General features: G+C 45.3%; 1 protein-coding gene across 1 annotated transcript in view; it reads right to left on the minus strand.

The window, feature by feature from the left end:
- LOC148015334 (uncharacterized) overlaps positions 1–19781 on the minus strand; it is a 141398-nt gene extending 121617 nt beyond the window's left edge. Inside the window, exon 1 of the mRNA XM_087665307.1 lies at positions 19377–19781. Within this exon, the coding sequence (XP_087521433.1) occupies positions 19377–19716 (340 nt within the window). The 5' untranslated portion in view covers positions 19717–19781. The remainder of the gene's footprint in view (positions 1–19376) is intronic.
- Positions 19782–25891: the final 6110 nt, after the last annotated feature.

The raw sequence follows: 25891 nt of genomic DNA on the forward strand, positions 1-25891 counted from the left end.
CCCACACCTGTGCTGTGCCTGCCGCGTATGAACCTCCTCTTCCAGAGCTTTGTTCTGGGCTTTAAAAAAAAAATTTAAAAAAAAATTTAACACACCTGACATGGACTGGGCAGACAAACAGGACAACAGGACAGGCGGCTTAGGCGGCTCCGTGGCTGACGTGGACTGCGCTGACGAACAGGACGACAGGCGGCTTAGGCGGCGCCGTGGCTGACGTGGACTGCGCTGACGAACAGGACGACAGGCGGCTTAGGCGGCACTGCACACGCAGACGGGAGTAGGAGACAGGCTGATGTCCCTAGCAAGCACGCTACAGGGGAGACGCAGGTTCATCACTCGTAGGTAGGGATAGGTGGCGCAGGTACAGGCACAAGCGGTGCTACTGACGGGTGTGGTACAGGGGAGGCACAGGCAGAAAGGCAATGCTCCCAGGCGAGCTGGCTGACTGGTCGTTGGTAATGCAGGACGATCTTCTGACAGACGGGTGGGCAAACGAGCTGCGGCTCAACTGGGCAGTGCTAGCGGGGGCTACAGACAGCAGACTGAAGACTGCTCTGATACCAAATGTGAGATGGAAGGATCGAGGTGCAGCCGGGATTCAGTAGACAGTGTGGGAGTGAGAGACAGAGTGAAGCACGTCACCCAAGAGAATAGACTGAAAGAGTGTAACCTGAAAGTACAAAGTACAACCCTTAAACCTTAGGGTTGTAGGGGGTGTTCACACCCGACACACAGTAAGTGCCCATAAGTGTGTAACATAAGCACATAAGCACATGCGACAATAAGACTATAAGTCTGGGGGAAAAAACCTCTCCTACTGAGAGTAAAAAGTGCCCCAGTGTCCTACTAATCACCGACACTCCCATATGAGTGTAGGCGTAAGTGAGGCGTGAGTCAAATACCCAACAACGACAGCTATTTGGCCAATAAGTGGTGTTAGTGGTGATACTAGGGACTAGCATTAATTAATTAATTAATTAATGCTCATCTAAGGGTCAACAAAGGTTGGCGACCACTCCAAGTTGCAAATGGCCTAGCCAATTTAATTATGGAGCCTTTAATTGGGCATGGTCAAAAGGGCTAAAATTAATTTTAAGGATTATTTAATTTTGAAAATTAATTAAATGGCTAGATAATGTTAAAAAATGGATTTAAAAAACTACCACTTGGCAAAAATGCCTATGCAAACTAAGAAAATGTTTTTGGGGGCTGGGTCTCAGCCATTCAGTTAGTTTTACAGCCTAGGAGAGAGAGAGAGGGAGGGAGTTGCTAGTCCATTTCTTGATCAAAGAACAGCAATGTGCTGCAGAAGACAACCATCCAAGGGCCTCAACAAGCAAGGGACAGCGAGAAGACACCTTCCAAGAGCTAGCAACAACATTGCTAATCAGGTGACAATATTTTGGAGGCGTCTAGCAATAGGTGACTGCATTAAATGCAGGCTAAAGCAGGCAGCAGGCAGATTTTAGGGTTTTCTCACGAAAAAGATCATATTTCTCTCTCATGTTGGTTTGTCTCACCTTCTCTAATCAATTCTCAAAAGATCTTAGCATTTCTCAGCCATTCTTAGCAGATCTCAGCTAGATTTGGTGAGCATCGGCGGTGGGAGGATTTCTACTTCTGTAAACCCTAAATTTTTGCATAAATTAGGGTTTAGTAGCCACCTCAAGACTCGGGCCAATAGAATAAGGCATCATACATTGAAATCACCACCTGCAATTTGTTGAATTGATAGGGATTTCAAATGTCAGGTCATCCATTGTGAATTGGGGCAACATTTGGCCAGTTGGTGATTCCATTTGTGCAAGTCTTGGGTAAACATCGAGAGGCAATTGGCCCAAATTGCTTCCTAATTGTTTGTACAGCAAGGGGCTTTTGGATTAGCTAAGGAGATCAAAGAATCTCGGCTTGTAATTGATCCATTGGCAATTGAAGTTAAAGAACCACTGAAAGGAGCGCCAGTTTTGGGGTCAACAAGGTGTCTATTGTCCAAGATTGCTAAGGTAATGTGTGCATTTCAATTTATGCTAAATTATTAATTATTGCAATTAAGTGCTTGATCAAGTTTTACCACCATATTCGAGAACGCTGGTTTCTCTCTCTCTCTCTCTTTTTCATGAATAAGTGTATATTAATATTGGAATATTTACATCTGGCCTTCAGGCCAACCAAACAAAAAGGATACAAGTCTCACATTTTTTGCATCAAACCATCATGTCAGCATAAAAGAAAACACAGATATAACTAAAATCTACTCTCTCTCTCTTTTTTTTTCGTAAAAGGTGATTATATTAATTACGAAAAATACAAGATTACTTGATTACAAGATAGTTGATGACACTAAGCCATCAGGTGAAGAAGTTCTCTTGCTCTCTCTCTCTCTTTCTGATTACAAGAGGCACGAGGGCCCTAGGCCAACGTGGGGAAAATCCCAGTAGTAATGCACTAAAAAGTTACACGAATCATGGCAACGACCCAGAGGCAATTGCCATATGCCAAGGAAGCAAATCCTCCCGAGGGAGCAAGTCGGCGTGTCGGATGAGATCTAACTGCCAATGCAAGAGGCCTTTAAGCCTGGCAATATGGCGCGGTACATTAGAGGCCGAATCAAAGAGAAAAGCATTGCGTGTGGTCCAAATGTGCCAGCATCCCCAGTATCTGAAAAAGTGAAATAATATCTTCATATGCAACTGTGGCGGTGTGGGATACTTCGGGCGCACAAAAACCCAGTCGAAAGGAGTTAGCGAGGAGCCCACCACAGTGCGCCAAATGTGCGACAAGAGTAACCAGATATTCTTGGCGAGCGGGCAAGAAAGAAAACGATGTCGAGCCGATTCCGCCGTTGTGGTACAGAAGAAGCAATTGCCATTTGAGATGCGACGCTTGGCAAGGGCCGAGGCAAGAGGAAGACCACCAATCATTACCCGCCAAAGAAAGACCTTGCATTTGAAAGGTGCCTTATTCAGCCAGCCCTCCATCAGCGTTGTCTGCCACCATGTCAGCGATTTCCGCAGTCCCCAAACAGTATTAGCTTTGTCACCCAGCCATTGGCGATCCTGAATAAGAAGATGATACACCTGATTAGTAGAGGCCTTTTCCAGACTCAACCGGCCTGCAAGGTCCCAGTCCTGCCAAGGGCGATCCACAGCCAGGGCAGGAAAGGGTTGCCTGCCCTGAAGCTCCGCCGAAAGCTTTCCTCATAAATCACGGTATCCGCGCGGGATCTCGAAAAGTCGCCTAGCAGTCCGAAAGGATACGAGGACATTGCCCGTGGCAAGGGTAGCATCCGCAACCGACGTCACACCTAAACGGGCCATGCGGTTAAATCGCAGTCTGAGCTGATGTTTATCTTCCCATGAAAGTAGTCTCGATACTGTCAACAATTCCAGCTGAAAGGAGTTAGTCTGCAAGCGGTCCCCTACCGGGTGCCAACAGGCCTTTTTGAGCACCACTTTCCAAGAGTCGACCAAGTGCAGTAACAAAGCGGAAGAGGAGCTGGAAAAACGGAAGTCAGCATTAAGGACATGCCACCAGGAGGCCCGAAGCCGGGTGTTACCATGGCGGAGCCCACTATCCTCAAGAAAATAACGGGCTATGATGGTCCACGAGTGATGATCCACACACATGGCCCGAAAAAGGGACCAACGGAGAGCTAGCATATGATTTTCTGCATCCAAAAGAGCTCCACCACCCATCCGCTTAGGGGTACATGTATGTGACCATGAAATCCAAGAAATGCATGCCTGCAGAGAATCCTTCTTCCATAGCATGAAACGGATGGGATGAGTGAGAGGCTTCAAAGTAGTAGGCGTCCATGGCAACAATGGCAGGAAATACAATAGCATTGGGAGCATAATTGACTGAGCCACTTTGAGGCGGACATGGAAGGGCCACGCTTGCAACTTCCAATACATAAACTTTGCCGCCAGTTTTTGTGAAATCCAGTCCAGCAGGTCCTTTGGCCGTACATCCACCCCCACTGGGTATCCAAGATGCCTGACAATAGAGCCACGGGAAACCACTTGGCCTTGCCAGCCTAATGACTGTAAATCAGGCTCCGTGCAACTGAGAATGGCGGACTTAAAGGCATTGATGCGAAGCCCAGAGGCTTGACCAAAAAGCGTCCAAACATCTAATGCCTTGCGAATGTTGTCCCTGTCCGCCTGCAAAATCATAAAGGTGTCATCAGCCAAAGATTGGCTAATGAAGTGTTGACCCAAAGGAAGAGACAGCCCTGCCAGCTGAGCCGAATCTGTCATGGAGGATAACATTGAAAGGACCGGGTGAGTCGCCAGGGCAAAGAAGAGCGGACTCAAAGGACAACCCTGTCTGACTGAGCGTGCAAGGACAAAGGGCTCTGTAACCCCACCATTGAGCATAACTCTGGATGAAGCCGCAACACTAATGGTGTAGATCAATCGGGACATTCGGGTACCAAAGCCCATAGCAGACATGAGATCTGCAATGAAAGACCAGTCCACATAATCAAACGCCTTTTCCAAGTCCAATTGAATCAATACCACTTCCTGACCGGAGTGTCGCGCATAGTCAATAGCCATTTGCACATTTAAGATATTATGCAGAATGTTGCGGCCCTTAATGAAACCATATTGGAGAGGATGCACAATAGCGGGAAGGTGCTTGTGAAGCCGATTCGCCAGCACTTTGGAGTAGATTTTATACATGGAGCCCATCAAAGAGATTGGTCTCCAATGTTGCAGCTTTGACGGTGAAGGGACCTTTGGAATCAGTTTGATAAGGCCTTCTTTCCATGAGGAGGGCATGACCCCCGTTTCCCAAACCTGCTGAAACAAGACCACCAATGGCTTCACCAACTGCGTGGCTGAGCTCTGAAAGAATTCATTAGTGAGACCATCCCAGCCAGGACTTTTATCCGTCGGCAGGTGCAACAAAACATCCATGACCTCCTCCTCGCAAATATCCGCCTCCAAAGTGGCTTGCATATCCAATGGAACCTGCTGGCGGACCAGATGATAGAAGAGCGAGCAGGCATGCGTAACCTGGCTAGAAGGCAAGGGAGAAGAACCAAGGAGTTCCATAAAATAATTTCTGCACATATTGACAATGGTCTGCGGATCAGTGACCATGCGACCCTCCGAATCCTGGAGTCTGGTCATATTGTCGCGAGCCGGAGACGCATGCAAGGCGCGAAAGAACTTATGAGACTGGCAGGCACTATCTTGCAATGTGTCAGTCAAGTTATGCAGCTTGGCCTGCTGATAAGATTTCAACTGAAATACTTGAAGAAGATGGGCCAAACGCCTCTCCAATGACAGCAGAAAATCATCATCTGGGGAATCCAGGAGCAAGGAGCGGACCAAAGCCAGTAGCTCCTCTGCTGCAGATCGACGACGGCGACAAAGCGATGCATGATGGATCCCATACTGCCGAGCAACACGCCGTACATTAGAGAGCAACCGTGCAAATGAAGGCAAGCCCTCAGAGGCGAAGTCCAATAAGAACCTCTCGATCAATTGTTGCATATAGCCCTGAAAAATTGAATGCTTCAAATAAGAGGAGTTGAAACGTAACGGGAGCCTATCCAGCAGCTGCATAAAAGGTGCAATAGATTGTGCCCGCATCTCCAGCTGAAGGGGGAAATGATCCGATAACGCATACTGCTGCAAGACCTTCATTTCCAGCATCTCGGGAAGAAAATCGTCCCCATGCATGATATACATTCTGTCCAGCCGCAACCAAGTAGTTGCATATTGTGCGGAATGAAAAGTAAACCCCGAAAAAGAAGGGTGAAGCCAAGACCAAAGATCCTGCTTAAGAACATGCAAAGCAAAGGAATTCCACACCCGGCTTTCCGGCGCATCCATTACCGAATGCGCTGAAGTGGACTGAGAAGAGTGAATACACATATTGAAATCTCCCATCAAAAGCCCCCTTCGGCCACGTGACATGGAGGCCTGCAAAGTGGACCAAAGATCCCGTCGGGATGCGGGATCATTCGGCGCATAGAGGCCCAATAACCATAAAATCTCTCCTTCAAATAAGACTTCGATAACCAGAAAGCGGCCCTGCACATCATTTTTAATAAGGACAGGCTGATATTTCTCATGGACAATCATCAGCACGCCCGAATAGTGCGTAGCATGGGTGCCTGCATAAAACAGACAGAATCCATGACAATCCACAACTTTCCCTGCTTCACCGTGACTTTTGTGCTCAACTGCACACAATACATCCCACTGATTTTCATGCAAGACGGTCCACATGGCATGTTGCTTATGGCGAGAGCAAATGCCTCGCACATTCCATGTGGCTAGCTTCATATCTCTTCAAAAAAGAAAGTCAGGAACGAGGCACCTGTTGCCTCGATTTCACCTTTTCCGCGAGAGCATCCAGGACGCCCTCATCCAGAAAATCAGCCAATACTGCAAAGGAATTCTGGCGACCTGCTTTAGAGGTAGAGGGTAAATCCACTGCCTTGGGAGTGGGGCGGGGATAACGCCGATCCCAGGGAGTAATCACATTACCTTTGGTATCAAACGCCAGCTTAGCAGGAGGGCCTTTGGGACCATCAGTATAGACTTTCCTTGGAGCCTGATTACGGGGGGCAGACGGGGCCATAGTGCACGGAGCCTGCTGTGAAGTGACCATTTCTTTTCTGCGCGTATATGTGCGCACGGAATCCTAGGAAACAAGAGGCCCAGGATCTGCCAGGCCTGCATCCAACTTTTTACCTTTTTTGGGACGTGCCTCAATCCAGTCCATGCGACAGAAATCCAAACCCAGGACCGGTTGTTTGCCTTTATCCATGACTTCCTAGGGCGGAGCATCAAGCACCATGTCATCCTTGGGCAGCACAACCTGCGCATCCTCCAAAGACGGTTGCCTTTCAGGGCATTCAGCCATGAAATGCCCCAATTTCCCACATGAAAAGCAGTGCCCCGCAAAGTTGCCCCATTTCAAGTGAAAATGCAGAGGATGCATGCCTGAACAACTGAGGCGAAGCCAGGCGGGCCTTTTCCTGGCCGTGTCCCATAACATGCATAAACGGTTCCGGTTCATTGCCCTGAGGCTTGGGGGAACCAGCACCGTGCCCACAACCGCCATCGCATCCTTCAACATTGGCCAATAGACCGCCGGACAATTTTCCACTTCCACCCACACCGGGCATTCTCGTTGAAGCAGACGCTGGAAGTCGGCCATGGGGCGCCATGGTACAACATGGACCAGGCGGCGATCAAAGAATAGTGGCAGCTTGGACAGGAGCTCAGCTCGATGCAGTTCCGATTTCAACAGCACCTCATAAAAGCCGCGAGGTCCAAGGAAGATCTCCTCAACACACTCCCCTTGCAATAAATGGTGCATCCACTGGCGAATATGCGACAGCACTGGGATCCTGCCAGTGAAGAAAAGGATAACTGCACGATCATAAAAAACCGAGAAGGATCTCAAGACTGATTTAGGGTCCACCGTAGCTTCCAGCACATCATCCGTTCCCGCTTCAGAAAAAGATTCAGTATTATGCTGGACATAATCGCCAAGCAGAGTATTGGCAAAGTCTAGCAAATGCTCCCAGTCAATTTCCTGCGAATCCACAGGATCAGAGGCCACTTGCGCATAGGAACGTTCCTGAGGACCCATTGGCTCATCAGAAGTATGCTTGGAGCGTTTGCCAGCAGGCGGCAGTTCAGAACCCGGCAGTTCAGAACCCGGAGGCAGCTCCTCCGTGCATGGCACCATATCCTCTGTCTCCTTTGCATCGGAATCAGGGCCAAGGGCTGCCACCGTCTGGTCGAGAAAATCCATATCCAGGCCAGCCATACTGCTGTCTTCTCGTTCGCGCTCTCTCTCTCGCTCTCGTTCTTTCCTGTACAACGGCGCTGTCCAAGGACGGATTCCACAAACACAGCCAATGAAACCGGAGCTTTACCTGTCAGCCTGAGTCGTGGCCTGTCCCAAGAACGCGTGTGGCAGGGCGCAACCCTAACAGTGCAAGGGCCTGAGGGTGGAACACAGGTCTGGCAGTCGACGGCAGCGCGGGATAGTCGAGGGCGCAGGGCAGGGGCCTCGCCAGCAGAAACCCTAAACACAGAGGGCAAACGAGCGGAACGCTGGTGCAGAGCCCGCCGCTCAGGCGGGCGATAGCAGGGCGGGGGCCGCTGACGATGGGCCGACCAGCAGCGGGGCGGGAGACTCAGTCGCGCCCGACGTGGCGTGGGAGATACGCAACAGGGCGCCAGGGGCAGCCGCGGCCGACGGAGCTTCAGGGGCGGGCGACAGGCGACGGGCCTACGGGCGACGGGCGACGGACGACGGCCAGACAGCAGCTGCAGGCGATGACGTGGAAGCAGACGCGCAGGTGCTGACGACGGGGAACCAGGCTATGGCGGCGCGACAGGCGACGCGATCTCTCTCTCCATCACTACTCTCTCTCTCTCTCTCTCTCTCTCTCTCTCTCTCTCTCTCTCTCTCTCTCTCTCTCTCTCTCTCTCTCTCTCTCTCTCTCTCTCTCTCTCTCTCTCTCTCTCTCTCTCTCTCTCTCTCTCTCTCTCTCTCTTTTTCGTAAAAGGTAATTGTATTAATTACGAAAAAAATACAAGATTACTTGATTACAAGATACATGACGACAATACAAGTCATCATGCGAAGAGGTGCTAAGTACTACAAGTTACAATTTCATGGCAAGGATGCGGAGGAAATTGCCATATGCCAAGGACGGAAGTCCTCCGTAGAGAGCAAATCAGAACGATGGAGAAGAGCTAACTGCCAATACAAGAGGCCCTTAAGCCTTACAATATGTCGCTGAACATTATGGGCGGAGTCAAACAGAAAAGCATTCCGAATGGTCCAGTTATGCCAACAGCCCCAGTAGCGAAGAAAATGATACATGAGCTTCATATGTGGCTGTGCGGGAGAAGGGTATTTAGGCTGGCCCAAAACCCAATCAAAGGGGCGCAGTGTGATACCAACCACCCCTCGCCAAATGGCCGACAAAAATAACCAAACCTTCTTAGCGACGGGGCAGGATATAAATCGGTGGCGGGCGGATTCCATAGTAGTGGTGCAAAAGAAACAGGTGCCATTGGAGATTCGTCGCTTGGAAAGAGCCGAAGCAAGCGGAAGACCCCCAATTATCACTCTCCAAAGAAAGACTTTGTATTTAAAGAGTGTCTTGTTAACCCATCCCTCCATCACAGTGACCCTCCACCACGAGCGGGATTTACGCAATCCCCATAAAGCATTTGCTTTAGTAACTAGCCATTGATTGTCTTTAATCAGGAGATGATACACTTGATTAGCTGAAGCTTTGCTGAAAGGCAGCCGGCCTTGTAGGTCCCAATCCTGCCAGGGATGATCCAAAGCAAGAGCAGGAAAGGGTTGTCTGTTCTGGAGCACCGTCACGAGCTGATCCCATAAAGGCCTATAACCACGGGGGATCCGGAAAATCCTCCTAGCAGTACGAAACGAGATAAGCACATTGCGACTGGCAAGGGTGGCATCCGCAACTGAAGACAGGCCCAACCGTGCCATCCGGTTGAATTGTGGTCTAAGCTCATGTTTACCTTCCCACGAAAGTAGATGCGAGACTGCCAGTAATTCCAATTGAAAAGAGTTAGTAGCCAAGCGATCCTCCGTTGGGTGCCACTGAGCCTTTCGAAGGACATGTTTCCAGGAACACACCAAATGAGTAAGCAACGATGAAGAAGAACTGGAAAACCGCGAATCCGCATTAAGAACGTGCCACCAAGAACTCCGGAGTCGGGTATTGCCATGCCGAAGCCCATGACCCTCAAGGAAAGAACGGGCGATAGCGACCCACGGATGATGATCATCCGAGCACATGGCGCGGAAAAGGGACCAACGGAGTGCCTGCATGTGGGTTTGGGCATCTAATATAGCTCCGCCACCCATGCTTTTGGGGGTGCACGCATGCGACCACGAGATCCAGGAAATACCTGCATTCAATGAGTCCTTCTTCCAGAGCATGAAGCGAATAGACTGAGTGAGAGCATTCAGAGTCGTAGGAGTCCAAGGCAACAATGGCAAGAAATATGTGATCATTGGCAACATAATTATCTGGGCTACTTTGAGGCGAACATGAAAAGGCCAGGCCTGAGAATCCAGTACATAAACTTGGCCATCATCTTCTGAGAAATCCACTGCAGGAACTGCTTCGGGGGAACATCAACCCCCAATGGGTATCCAAGATGCCTGACAATGGAACCTCGAGGAACAACCAGACCTTGCCAGTCCAAGGACTGCAAATCCGACTCCGTGCAGCTTAGAATGGCTGATTTGAGCGGATTGATACGAAGGCCTGACGCCTGGCCAAAGAGACCCCAAACATCCAATGCTTTTCGAAGGTTATCCTTATCCGCACGCAAAACCATAAAAGTATCATCCGCCAGGGATTGGCTAATGAAATGTTGCCCTGTAGGAAGCGACAGTCCGGCCAGCTGGGAAGAGGCGGCCATATGTGATAACATGGAAAGAACTGGATGTGTCGCAAGGGCAAAGAATAAAGGGCTCAAAGGGCACCCCTGTCTGACAGAACGGGCAAGGACAAAAGGCTCAGTAACACCTCCATTCAGCATGACTCGCAAAGGCGCCGCAGCACTAATGGTGTAGATCAGACGAGACATCCAAGCACCAAAGCCCATAGCGGACATAAGGTCAGCAACAAAAGACCAGTCCAGATAGTCAAAAGCCTTTTCCAGGTCCAGTTGAACCAACACCACCTCCTGATTAGAATGCCGGGCATAATCAATGGCCAATTGGGCATTCAAGACATTGTGTAGAATATTTCAGCCCTTAATGAAACCGTACTGGAGAGGGTGCACAAGGGCAGGGAGATGCTTATGGAGCCGATTCGCCATTACTTTCGAAAAGATTTTGTACATGGAACCCATCAAAGAAATGGGGCACCAGTGTGTCAACTTAGATGGCGAAGGAACTTTTGGAAGCAGTTTAATAAGACCTTGTTTCCATGAGGGAGGCATGATCCCCGTTTCCCACACCTGCTGAAACAGAGCCTGCAATGGTTTCGCCAGTTGGGTAGCGAAAGCTTCAAAGAACTCATTGGGGAGACCATCCCAACCCGGACTTTTATCTTTGGGCAAGTGTAACAAGACATCCATAACCTCTGCTTCACCAATATCTGACTCCAGAGTAGCTTGCATGTCCTGCGATAACTGATTGCGGACCAGGTCATAAAAGACCGAACGGGCCTGAGTAGTTTGGGCTGACGGAGGAGAAGCAGAACCCAGAAGGTCACGGAAATAATTCCTGCACATATGCACAATGGTCTGTGGATCCAGGATAAGGTGGCCTTGTGCATCCTCGAGTCTGGTCAAATTCTCTCGAGCAGGAGAGGCATGGAGAGCTCGAAAGAACTTATGGGTCTGACATGCACTATCTTGCAAGGTCTCTGTTAGATGTTGCAATTTGGCCTGCTGATACGATTTTAACTGGAATTCTTTAATAAGATCGGCCACCCGCAGGGCCAGTGCAAGCAGAAATGCATCATCCGGAGTGTCCATCAGCAGGGAGCGAACCAAAAGCAGCAAGTTCTCCGCTGCCTGTCGACGGCGCCGACAAAGAGAGGCATGATAGATCCCATATTGCCGAGCAACCCGCTGCACATTAGAGAGCAATCGGTCAAATGACGCAGTGCCCTGAGAGGAAAAGTCCAAGGAGAATCGGTCAAGCATTTGCTGCATATAGCCCTGAAAAATAGTATGCTTTAAGTAGGAGGAGTTGAAACGCAAAGGGAGTCTCTCCAGAAATTGCTTGAAGGGGGCAATGGGTTGTGCAAGCAACTCGAACTGCAGAGGGAAATGGTCTGACAAGACATATTGCTGCAACACTTTTATTTCGAGCATCTCAGGCAGAAAATCATCATTCTGCATGATATATATGCGGTCCAACCGCGACCATGTTGTGGCATACTGAGCCGAATGGAAAGTAAAGCCTGGAGAAGACGGGTGTAGCCAGGACCAAAGATCTTGCTTAAGAACAGCAAGAGCCAAGTCGTGCCACATACGACTTTCCGGTGCATCCATGACCGAGTGCTCCGATGTAGACTGGGAAGAATCAACACACATATTGAAATCCCCCATGAAGAAGCCGCGTCTGCCAAGTGACAAGGAAGTCTGTAAAGTCTGCCAAAGCTCCCGACGAGATAACGAATCATTCGGAGCATAGAGGCCAAGTAACCATAGGATTTCCCCTTCGAATAAGATTTCAACCACCAAAAAGCGGCCATGAACATCATTTTTAATAAGAACCGGCTGATATTTGGCATGTACAATCATGAGCACACCCGAATAACGCATGGCCTGTGTTCCTGCATAGAACAAACGAAAGCCATGGCAATCCACAACTTTACCGGCGTCACTGTGACTCTTGTGCTCAAGAGCACACAGGACATCCCACTGATTCTCATACAATGCCGTCCACATGGCATGTTGCTTGTGACGAGAACAAATTCCTCGCACATTCCACGTGGCAATTTTCATGTGTAAACAAAACCCAATCAGGTACAAGGCACAGCTTGCCTCGATTTGACTTTGTCGGCGAGAATGTCCAGGACTCCCTCATCCAAGAAATCTGCCAACACCGCAAACGAGTTCTGAGGACCAGATTTGGAAGTTGACGGCATATCGGCTTGCTTGAGGTTAGAACGTGGGTAACGACGGTCCCACGGAGTAATGACGTTGCCTCTGGTGTCAAAGGCCAGCTGTGCAGGTGGACCCTTGAGACGATCCGAATACATTTTCCTGGCGGGCTGATGGTGGGGGGCTGAAGAAACCATAGCAGGAGCAGAGCGCTCTGACAACATCATTTCCTTCCTGCGCATATATGTTCGCATGGAATCGTGTGAGGTAGAAGGCCCAGTATTCTCCATGCCTGCACCAATCCTGTTGCCTTTTTTGGCGCGTACTTCAACCCAATCAGTAGCACGGGAATCCATACCCGAAATCTGTTGTTTACCTTTAGCCAGAACTTGGGGCGGATGGGTAGGATCCAGCGACGGAGCATCACACACCATATCTTCCATGGGCGGAGCAACATGAGCTGTATCTGAAACGTGTTGTTGCTCGGGGCATTCAGCCATAAAGTGCCCCAACTGTCCACAGGAAAAACAATGGCCAGCAAAATTGCCCCATTTCAAACGAAAATGTAACGGATGCATGCCGGCGCAATTGAGGCGTAACCATGCAGGCCGTTTCCGTGCAGTATCCCATAACATGCACAAGCGGTTGCGATTCACAGCCCTGAGACTGGGAGGGACCAAAACCGTGCCCACAGCGGCCATAGCATCCTTTAATAGCGGCCAATAAACAGCCGGACAATTTTCCACTTCTACCCACACAGGGCATTCACGTTGCAGGAGGCGCTGGAAATCTGCCATCGGGAGCCATGGAACCACATGAACCAACCGACGATCAAAAAACAAAGGCAGTTTAGACAGAATAGCAGCACGGTGCGTCTCCGTTTTCAAAAGGACCTCAAAAAAACCCCGGGATCCAACAAAAATCTCTTCAACACATTCCCCTTGTAGCAGGCTCTGCAGCCATTGGCGAATACGGGAAAGCAGCGGGATGCGACCGGTGAAGAAGAGTATCACCGCGCGATCATAAAATACCGAAAAGGAGCGCAGGACAGTTTTTGGCTACGGTAGCTTCCAGAACATCGTCTGGAGCAGAGGCAGAGAAGGCTTCCTGGTTGTGTTGAACATATTCACCAAGCAGAGTGTTGGCAAATTCCAACAGATGCTCCCAGTCCACCTCCTGAGAGTCCACCGGATCCGAAGCAACCTGCGCATAGGAACGATCCGGAGTAACGCCTATCTCTTCCGGGGTGTGCTTGGTACGTTTGCTCGCAGGCTGGATGTCAGGACCCGGGGGCAATTCTTCAGTGCACGGAACCATATCCTCGAGTTCCTCCGCATCAGAGTCCGGGCCAAGTGCTGCCACCGTTTGGTCTAGGAAATCCAGATCCAAACCAGCCATCGTGTGTGACGAACTGATCTCACAGAAGGACTGACCGACACACTCGCTCTCTCTCTCTTTCTGTGTACAGAGCAGAGGGCACGCGATCCCGGACGCTGCCTCTCTGACGAAGGTCAGGTTTAGGGTTTCACAGGAGCTGGGCGCCTCTGCACGAAAGGAGGGGCACACGCAGGCGGCGCCTCGGACCGCGGCAGAGGTTAAGTTGACAGGGCGGCGTGGGTAGGGCGGCAGAAACAGGGCATCAGGGCGAGAGGGCGTCAGGGCGGCAGAAACAGGTGAATCTGGCAAGGCTGGACAGTCGACGGAGGAGGGCAGGGACAAGGCAACGTTCAACAGGGCCCGCTCTCTCTCTCTCTCTCTCTCTCTCTCTCTCTCTCTCTCTCTCTCTCTCTCTCTCTCTCTCTCTCTCTCTCTCTCTCTCTCTCTCTCTCTCTCTCTCTCTCTCTCTCTCTCTCTCTCTCTCTCTCTCTCTCTCTCTCTCTCTCTCTCTCTCTCTCTCTCTCTCTCTGTGCTCCACAATGCAGTAACCAGCTAGAATCATCCTCAGCCAACCCCAAACAATCCTCACTCAGTTTCATAGGTAATTTTGACAAGTGGCAACTTGTTTTGCCACTTGGCAACCTTCTTATTGCACTTTTTTACATTAATTAATTAACTTTCAGAATTCATTTTTTAAAATTTAATTAATTATTCATTTGACACTACCCATGAACTAGCCTTCCAATAAAGCGCTAACCCCCATAGGGCATTTAATTATCCCAACATTACTTGGCCTACAACTAGCATTAATTTATTAATTAATATCTAGTTTCCTAGCATCACAATTGGACATTAAATGGCCCAATTAATGGCTTAGGCCCAAACTAACACCGAGTACGCACAAGTACCTATCCAGCATAGCTTTGAACAACTTTTGTCAATGTCAGCAACTCTTTACTTGGGTTACTTAGGCTGTCACTGTGACATAACTAACTTACACTTGACATGTGCACCTCACATGTCCACAACTTAACAAATGTCAAAGCTAAGCATGAAAAATAAACATACTCATAACACTCCCCCTTGACAATCAAGAGGGGATCCTCCTCCAATAGCTGCACCTATTGCTCTTGTTCCTCCACTTGGATAATCATGAGGGGGTCCTCTAGTAACTACACCTACTACTCTTGTTCCTCTTCATACCCATCCACCTCATTGGTGTATCACTAGACATGTGGCATACGTATAGTCCCCACCTTTCATGACCCCTAAATGTTTGGGTGATCAATCTACCACACTCACTCTATTAGACTTCACACCACATGCTTTCGTGGACACTCTTCGAAGGGCCCATGATGCAACACACTTAGGTCCACTTCTTGCTTGGGCAAAGATCTTCTAAGAGTTCACACATTGGTGGCCACACACTTATCTTAGGCTGAAATATCCTTAGGCTAGTGTAATATTCACTTCCACTCTTAGTTCATTAGTCTAATGAGTCGAGGATTTTCCTTTTTCTTCCACTATACACATTCATTTAGTAGACTACTCATTTATTTTTAATCTTATTTTTCCATTAGCTTTCCATTACTTTTCTTTGCTTAGTATCAAAGAACCTCAACATGAAGCATTGGTATGCAAGTTCTAGTCTTTTTTGGTACATACATATTGGGTTTTGTATTTCAAACTTCAGTTAAGGACTAACATTGCAAGTTTGCATTGGTCCTTATTAAACTAAAGACTTGGGTTGTTAGCCATTGCCTTGTAGTTTCATCTTCCTTTGAGATTCATCTACTAGTATGGAGGCTTCATCTCCTCAGGTGAATTGTCAAGCATTTATTAATGCTACCATGGTAGCTATTTCACCCTAGCTCTTCCAATTGGGATGCTTCTTCCTCCTCTTCATATGGTTCTTGGCACCACACAAAGACCAATATCAAGCTCCTTTGCCCTCCATATCTATGGTTGAGAGGGGGCTCCTACACTTCATTTGATGCCTATAGATCTCAACATTGTCTTCTTGTCCTCATCATCAACATGTCTTCCCTGTGTATCTTCTCCTTTGCACTACATGATCTTCACATCATCCTTGTAAAAGGACGCCTGGGCAAGTGAACAATTTCCCCCATGCTTGAATTCCAACAGCTGAAATTAAGGAATTTCAAGGAGATTCAAGAGGCCAGCCATCCCATATCTGATTTGGGGCTTAATTTGTCTTTCAAGGAGCAAGGTGAAGGCCAATCTGCAAGCAAAGCAAGGGGCAAATTGGTTTGAAGGCTTTTCAGTCATTTATGACAACAAGAGGCAATTGGAGAGCACAGGAGATTCACGGAATCTCATTTTATTCCATCGAGATTGCAATTCAAGTTAAAGAAATACCACAAGGGGTGTCAGTTTTGGGGCCAACATGCTCTCCATCGTCCAAGATTAAAGTAGCAAAATGTGCATTTCAATTTATCTGAATTAATTACTTGCTATAATTATTGTTAAATTAGATTACTACCGCCCTACCCAAGAATGAGGATTGGTTTTAGTGACTGTAGCTAGAGTGTGTTGAATAGGTGCTCAAGTAGTCGTGGAGGCTAATGCAGATAATGGTGGAGAATGGCAAAAGGTTTTCAAAATGTGTAAAGCGGCTAGATAGAACCCCAAGTATAGACACATGATGCAACCAACTATCTAGGGAGGTGCCCGGGCTATCTCAAGTGGCCCCTAGACACTTTGGGTGCATTAGATGTGGGGTTCTTGGAAACTTTAGATACATTTAATGTTTGAGTTTTGGGGATGTCTAATGAGCTGAAAAAATGGGATTAAAGTTTGTTTCTTAGCACCCCCTCTCAACCCATAAAATCAAGGCAAGAGAGACTGCAAAGCATAGCTCATCTAAAACATCTCATCCCAAAGCAACCAAGGCAGCGACAACAAAGGGGTGCATGTTGACTGCCCAATGGCCTACCAAGACTACCGCATCAATGAACAAGTACCTCTATTTTACCCTGATAAGTCCCACCCCAAAGCAGCTAGGATATTAATCAATGGGTGCTCGTTGGCTACCCAAGAACCTACCTAGACTAAAGAGGTGATGGTTGTATTCTCTCAAGAGCCCAAAGTATTTAATTTTTTGTGGTCTTTTCTTTTTCTTTTCTTTTGATTTGTTTTCTTTTAAAAAGCCCCAAAACTTTCTTTTGTGAGCATCTAGGAAAAGGGATGGTTAGCTCATATGCTTATCAATAGGGAAACTTCCCAACCACCCACAAGGGTGTCAAAGACGAAGTACTAGTGAAGAGGTATATAGGTGACTAAACTATACTAATTCCACAATGCATACTCTTCGAATGAATCCAAGTTTGCCCTAAAAGTGCTACCGTTGATCTCACCGACAAAGGTCCTTCTCATGACAAAATTGTCCCAAATGTACACCAACAAGTGTCTACAAGCATCATAGTGGTCATTCTAGCACTCAATTTGTCAAAAGTATGTGAGCTTACCCCAAGCCTTGGGCATGAGGGACATTTGCACAACACAGTTTGTTGAGAATTGGCAAACTCTCCTTGATAAAGCTTTGCTCACATACTTGGAGACCTTTGAGAAGTTTCAACGCCAAGGTGAGAAGGCCAAATAGACTAGAGATGGCCAAGGGAATATGGAGGCCATGGCCGTCTGAAGCCAATGGCTAGCCTTATTGATCTCTTCCCATGCAATGATGACTTGCAAGAAGCCACTGTTTCTGTACCATTGCTTTCACTAGAGGTATATTTCATCGATCAAATTAAGCTTAGCAATCATCGTTTGGTTTGCGATGCTCATCCCTGTGGATATAAAGTAATCCTCCATGGACTCAATCGCAATCTTAGCATCTAACTCCATGCCCTTCCCTTTTCTGCCAAACTCATGAGCCTAAAAGGTTGGCAATTTGCGGAATAAGATTTAGCTTTTTCTTAAATCAGGATTCCATTATGCTACTCAATTGACAAAAGACAATGCAGAAAATAAGGAAATAGGCAATGCCACATGCATACATAAATATATGGCTAGCAAAAGGATCCCATAGCAATCTGTGTTTGCGAACACCTTGAGACAGCTAGCCATGCAAGCATCATCACTCTCTTGCATGAAAAGGCTTTGAAGAGGGAATATATTGACAAAGAGAGTGCTATCATGTATAGGTGGATGAGGGATTTTAGAAATGCCTTGATAGTAGTGCAGTTACATTCAATTTGAGTCCAAAGGCCTTGTGGATGGGTTTAGTTACTATCTTATGTTGTTATAAAATGATTCAAGTATCCAAAAACTTGAGAGCAATACCCATAAAAACTTTGTTGATAGCTCCTTGATGAGTGCTTGTTTAACATGGGTCATTTGTTCATGGCTCACCACGTAAGAAAACACGAGTTACTTATGATATCATGTACTTGTATTAATAGCTTACCTTAATTTTCTTGAATTCTATGGCAAGTTACGCAGCGGTGACTTGACTCAGATAACTTGCTTCATAGGAGTTGTACTGGCCCCAGAACCTTAGGACCTGATTTATTGTAGGGCCTTTTTTGACTGGATGAGGTTGCCAAGCTAACCTGGGTTCCTCCTTAAGTTTTCTTAGCCTCACCATGAAGCATTTGGTAGGTATCAGCTTTTCCTAGAGTCTGCATCAAGACTTTGAAATCAAAAGCATGCTCATCACATGAACTTTGAACGATGTGAAGCTTGAGAGTCACCTATATGGACTCACTACATAAGCCTCTGGAGGACTCAAACGGCTCTTGCAATGCTCAAGGGAGTCTCCCCAAGTCTATGGCCAACTAAAAGATCTACCAGAACAAGACAATTGAATGCTATTTAATCAACTACATAGATGTAGGCTGGGAGCCTAAAACTGTATCCTGCAAACGCACAGCAATGCAGTTTTGGATTTCCAGCTCCTGAGACTGCATCACTTGCACCATGGCTACTTATGACAATACTTCAGCAAAAGCCTTGATTGAGATTAAAGTAAAGCATTATCCAAGAGCTGCTTGCAGTCCAATGATTGATTCAGACCGCAATGCTACAGGTTTGCAGCCAATTCCCCTTATCCTGCTAATTATGAATTCAATTTGCCAAGTCTCATTACTAAAAAACAACCACATAGAGTTAGGCTACAAGCCTAAACACTGTAACCTGCAAATGCACAGTAATGCAGTTTTGGATTTCCAGCTCCTGAGATTGCATCACTTGCACCATCATTGCATAAGACAATACTTCCACAAAAAACTTGATTGAGATTAAATTAAAGCATTATCAACCAACTGCTTCTAGTCCAATGATTGATTCAGACCGAAATCCTACAGGTTTGCTGCCAATTGCCCCATCCTGATAATCACGATTTCAATTTACCAAGTGTACTCTTAAGAAACTCAATCAGACCTGGCTCGTGTTGCAGGTTCGCCTCATTCAAGTTTGAGAAAAGCCTTTCATAAGCGTCTTTCTCTATGCCGCTTGGGACTTCGGTTGCTGATACAGAGCTGGTTTCTTTGGATGGAGCGAGTTGGGCATCTGATACAGAGCTGGGCTCTGTTTCTGTAGAGATTCCGGAGTCTTTGGAAGCCCTCCAAGGCGGACGTGTCTGCTGCAGAGAAGAGTACAGTTTGGAGGTGGGATTGCCGATACCGATACCCAGCCTTGTGTGGATTGCATTTGATGATGGCAGAAGCTCAGTAGCAGGAATGTGCCTGATGTGAATTGAAGGTCTGAGCATGGAGGCCATGTCTCCTTCCTGTGTCTCGTTGCTGTGCAATTCTATGGATTCTCGGCATCCATCGTTCGGTTTCAAAGGTGGTGTACTTTTTCCCACATCATCTGAAGTTTCCTGACGTGTCATATGTTGTGGTCCAAAATAAAGTTGTTGGAATGACTTTGTGACATTGAAATTGATGGTTTTCTTTTAAAACCTTGGCACCCGGGCTCCATCCCAAAGCAAACATTGAAATTGGTATTGAGGGTGTGGTTGCACACACTAGCGGCATGCTGCATACCACGCATATGCCGTATGCACATCCCTATGTATCTTGACTTTGCCCCTTTCGAGCGCTCATGTCGACGTGTGACCAGCCTACATTGACCACACATATGCCTTATACACATGGCTACCTCTTTTGGGTGCCCATGGCTACGTATAACTAACCTAAATTGAGTATTGGGTCACAGTTGCCTTCAAGAATACAATGGCAACTCATGAGCGAAATACATGCAAACACACACACGCACACGCACACACACGAAGTATATGGAAATATTGTGAAGGGTGAGCTAGTTTGTGCAAGAGAGAGTGTGTGTGCACATATGGGCAGCCTGGCATCTCAAAAACCTATCACATTTAGAAAAGATAGTTCAATTATTTGTAAAGGATGGAAAAGATAGAACCTTGTAATAATTAGGTGATATCATCACAATGGCCCGCAACATGGAAGCATGAAATAATTGATGTCACCTATTTTAGAAAGGGTAGTAGCATGAAAGTAAGTGATAATTGTTTATGAGATTTAATAAAGGAGTAGTTAACATCTACAACTATGTCATTGTCTTGCAAGGGTGCACTATCATGCAAGAGTATTGCCCTTTTTTTTGCCTATTAAGAGAGAGAGAGAGAGAGAGAGAGAGAGAGAGAGAGAGCACCCTTTTTCTTTGATTTTCTAAAATAAACTCTTCTCTCGAAAAGCAAGATATCCACACATTTCAGGGCTAAGTGGATAACTTAACTAAAGGTAAGAGTGAGTAATTTTTTTGGGACATACACAACCTTTTCATCACCATTGTATAAGCATATGTCTTAAAGTGCAATGCTAACAAACTATGTCATTGCTAGCTCTTGCCTACCCTACCAACTCCCATGGTCTTTGCCAACTCTAGCTTGCCATGCCAACACTTGTGCCTTCCTCTAGCTCCCACCTACCCTACCAAATCTTGTTGTTCTACCCTCCAATACCTAGATCTTCTCCTCTAGCTCTCACCTTGTCTTGTCAATACTCATGTCTCCTCTATCTTGCACCTAGCCTACCACATCCTACTTATTTTTGCCTCCACCCATTGTTGCCACTTCCTTTCCATGTTCCTACTCCTCCCCACTATTAACTTCTTCAACCAGCTAGCTCGCACAATCTCCTTCCTTTTACTCACACTTCCATATCCATTTACCCACTCTACTAGCTCACCTGCCTTGTTGGCATATTCATCTACCTCTCCTACACACTATTAGTGATGAACCAACAAAGTTTTGATAATTTAGAAATGTGAGAACCTGCACATTAGCAAGATGGAGAAAAGTAGGTTTATGAGATAGTAGTCATTCCCTCTTCTCCTACAAGGCACTCTAATGCAACCCCCGTAGCTTCCACAACTAATACTATCTCATAAATAGCATTTGACCCCCCTAATATAGAGCTCACACTAGAGACAAAGTGATAGTCTTAGAGGCCTTATCTCTAGCATATTGATTCGTAAGGTGACAAACCACGAATGCACACATTGAAACTTTGACCCATGCATCCCTATGAGGGTTATCAAAGTATGTTTGCTACTAGGGAAGGGATGTTTTAGGCTCAACTTCACAACACCAAAGTTGTTTCAAAGTGATGTGTGTAACTAGCTTGTTAGATTTGTAGACTATAATGGCCTTCTTTGACTAGTGGATTGAGGGCAAGGACTACTCCATGCTCATAGGCAACGCAACTATTCTAATGCATTTTCCTAGCCTTAACAAGTACTTTTTTCCCCATATGGTCTAGATTGTAGATCTTTTGGGTTGCTCATTCAAAGGGATAAGATCTTTATAGACACAGTGATAGAGAGGCATCCTCAACAACCACCTAGTAAGGTTATGGTCCCCACTTCTTCATTGGCTCTCTTCCTTAGGCCATCAAGATCCCCTTGGTGCACATGAAATTTATGATCCATAAGATATACTACACTAGTTGCCCAAGACAATGTTTTGCCTACAACATGGTGAGCTACCTTGCAGTCGACTATGGTAGGATGTAGTAGAGGAGACTTGCTACTAGAAAACAAGAAGCATAGATAGAGATAAGGAGACCAATAGGCATAGGAGTAGCAGCTATAGAGATTATGAAGAGTTGTAAGAAATGCCAACTCAACTTAGAGAGAGAGAGAGAGAGAGTTCAAATTTTCCAAAATAATTAATTCAAAACTCTCTTTTTCTATTTTGAGTTCAAATTTATTTTTTGAAAAACTATTTTGTTATTCTCAAATGAAGATGTTTCATACCTTTAATGGTAGATTGATGACAACTAATGCTCAAAAAATTAACTTTAATGATTCATGTCTGAAAACTTTGACCATTAGGTAAATCTTTCAAATGTTTAACTATCATGAACTTTTTCACACCATCTTCTCCCATCATGTTTTCATTTTGCATTCTTTCACTTGCCTCAGATTATAAATGACGATGATATTCTATTGGTAGTAGTTACCTACCATTGCTTCCTTCTTCCCTAGGAAAAAAACTATGTTATTTTCTCTACATTTTTCAAAAAATGGAAGAAATGGGTGTTCAAAGGAGGAGAGGAATCTACAATCTTCATGTTGAACTTAATCCTAAATACCAACCTCTTTGTAATAGAACAAGCCTTTCACTTTATCTAACAATAAAAAAACATTTGTCCATATGTAAGTAGCATAGAATATAATGTGTGTTTAGAATCCAAAGTGCTTCTCTTGGGTATGATTTCAAACTCCTAGCTTCTTTGCTCCTCGACTACTCCTTAAGCTAGAATCTCATTGCCTTGGAATAACTCCATAGTTGTTTAGCTTAAGAAGATAGGTGAATGGAGAATTGAGACTTGTTGTAATAGACTGTCTCTCCCTCCCCCCTCCCCCTCTCTCTTTCTCCCCCTTTCTATCTCTCTAATTCTTCCTTACTACTCTCAAAATAGCAGCATTATGGCATACAAAGTAAAAATTATCTCTCATTATGGAGAACATGGATCTTTTACAGCCCTTACTAAAGCGTGTACTTATACTCAATTTCTCTCTCATTCTCTCTCCCTTCCTCGCATTTCATGGCTTGTTGTATGGCTTCATAGCTTGAGTCTTTTGCAATTCCTCATTGTTTCTATTATCATCTTGAATTGATAATACTAATTGTTGAGATTAGTGTCATCCCCCTCATTTTGATCACACTAGTTGTTGAGTTTAATGTCATCTCCCTTGTTTTCGTCATTGAGCTCACAATTGCACTAAAGTATACATGATGACAAAGCTATAATTTGGTAGATAAAGATGCTGCTTTACCAAACCCTTATTTAAGTTTATTAAAGCTATTGTTTTTATATTGATCATAAGGTTTTACTCTCTCTTGCAAACCCCCCTTTCACATACATTCATATACTTGCTTCAGGCTTCTCATATTTAAGGAGAGAGTGTGTACATAATTAAGCATCGAATCCATATAAAGAGTTTATTTTGATTGTCTATTTCTTTTAGAACGTTACATTCTCTCCCCTTTAGAGAAATCAAGATATCCTCATCTTGAGAAAGCATAGGGGTATCTTAGCTTTGGGGAGAAGTCCTCATCTTTGTTCTAAGGCAATGCGAGTAAGGGACTCGTCATACTTTCGATGTGCTACTCTTATTACACACAAGTACTCAAACTCTAGGATAACATATTTAAAATCAAATATATTTTTTAATTGCAATATATTGTGATACAATTGCTATTGCAAATTAGGATCCATTACAAGTATAAGGCATATCACATCTCATGGAAATATTCCTAGATTCATCTTGGATGGTTACAATGGGCTATAGCTCTTCATCATTATTTGATTCTTTAAGTGAAATGTTGTTTTGGGGGGTCAAAGGCCGCGTGTACTTAGCCACCTACATTTACTTGTACTTACCTACGAGTACACTTGTACATTACAAGTGGTGCCCACCCATCCAACACTGTCATCTTATTTTTAATTCTTTATATGACAATAAAATAAGGGAAGGCAAGTCACACATTGTGACTATTGGAGTTTCCTCATACCGGCTTGCTCTCCCTTGCTTGAACCTCCATGGCTCTTACTTCTCTCTTGCTTCCGCCATGCTTCCACTCTTTCTCCACCTTTTAATTGTTATCAAAGTAGGCATTTGAGGCGCTCCTTCAGCTTTACCTTTAGCTCAAGAAGAAGAGCTTGCTCGAAGCTTTCACGGTTGCCCCAACCCTACACCCCCAAAGTATACGTTGATCTTCCACTTGCTTCAACTTGTTCCAAGGTTGCTTGAGGGTTTCCATGGGATTGTTTGAGCCTTGCAAAGTGCCTCCTTGTGTGGCCATTTGCTTCAGCCCAGCTAGCAATAACACCAATAGAGCAGCTCATGTGTTTGTGCCTATTGTCTGCATCCATGTCTTGACCCTCACCAATCAAATGCAACTCATTACTCCTTGCTCAATGCTTGGGTAAATCATTGGCAAACACTTGGACATTTTTCTAGCATCTAAAAGCTTGGTCTCTAAGTGCTATTTGGAGCCATTGAGCTTAGTCATTGACTATGAAAATAAGGTAGATCTATTGCATACTATCCAAGCAACATGTATTTGAATGCCCATGGCTTATTGATGCTTACAAGGAAAGTTTATAATACCTGTATATTGATTTGATACTTTAGCAACCTTCTTGGATTGATTAGAGCTTGAATAGCTCAACATTTAAAGATTTTTTGCTATAGCAAGGTTTGGATAGCAAGCATTCATAGTGAATGTCTATGTATTGAATACCTACATGCTATGCTACATGGTTATACTAATGCTTGTTGGCATTAATCATTGTGCATGGATATGCTTGGTAAGCCTTAAACCTTAGATTTGAGCTTAGTTGGTAGCATTTTGGCACTAGCTATTTGCTTCAGTGATTTTCACTTTGAGTTTGGAGATACTTGAGTACTCTAGATTTTCTTCCGATGGGAGTACTTGGTATTTTCTTCACAGAGCTTAATTCATTTGAGTAAACGGGAGACTCTCTTACACTTTCTTGGTTTATGCATATATTGTCACTGTAAAGTTTTATGACTGTGAGTCAGTTTGCCTTTGATTTGGACACCTTGTATCTCTCATTATTAGTGGGTTGTCAGTGGTGGATACATGCTTGGCATGCATATTGGTATCCATCTATATACTTGATGCCTTGGATGTTTTGATAGCATTTGGTACTCAGTGATTTATGCTCTAATTGTACATTGCTAGTTGTATTGTACATCCCAATTGCTACTAAGATTTTCCTAGCAGTGGGAGCTTACTTCTTTGCATGTTTGCCTATGGTTACATATTGATTTATTGTAGTTTTATGAACTATGCTAAAAATCAAATTTGAGCCATTTCCTTAAGAGCAAACACTTGTATTTAGCACTCTAGTGTTTCCTACTTGTGGAAAACAATGCATTAGCTTTGTCTTCCTCCTATTATGCACATTTTGGCTTGGTTTTAGGATTGATTTGCTGTTATTATAGGAATCCATATTCTCTTTGTTTGGTAGATATAGTGACAAGTGCTTCAAATGCTTCCAAGGATAGTGCTATCTTCACCATAGAGAAGTTGGATGGCCATAACTTCTAGTATTAGAAGACTCAGATTTTGTAGATATTAGTGCAAAAGAAGCAAGTCAAGCCATTATAACTAGAGGAAATAAAGCGATAAGGTTATGATGTAGATGATTGGGAAGAGCTTGATAAGCTATGTAAGTCTATTATTTTGTCAATGTCAATGCAAGTATACTTTAATGTTGTATTATGATTTGTGATGCATTATGAAAAAAGATTTGTGATCTCTATGATAAGCAAAGTCCTATAACATAGTTGTATTATCTTAAGAAACTCATGGATCTTTGTATGAAGGAAGGGAAGTCTATGTCTTCTCCCTTAATCAAGTTTCATTCCATTTTCAGATA

This window comes from Lygodium microphyllum, chromosome 24, assembly GCF_053477565.2.
Source record: "Lygodium microphyllum isolate KBCC chromosome 24, Lygodium_microphyllum_v1.1.10, whole genome shotgun sequence".
In the NCBI taxonomy this organism is placed as follows: domain Eukaryota; kingdom Viridiplantae; phylum Streptophyta; class Polypodiopsida; order Schizaeales; family Lygodiaceae; genus Lygodium; species Lygodium microphyllum.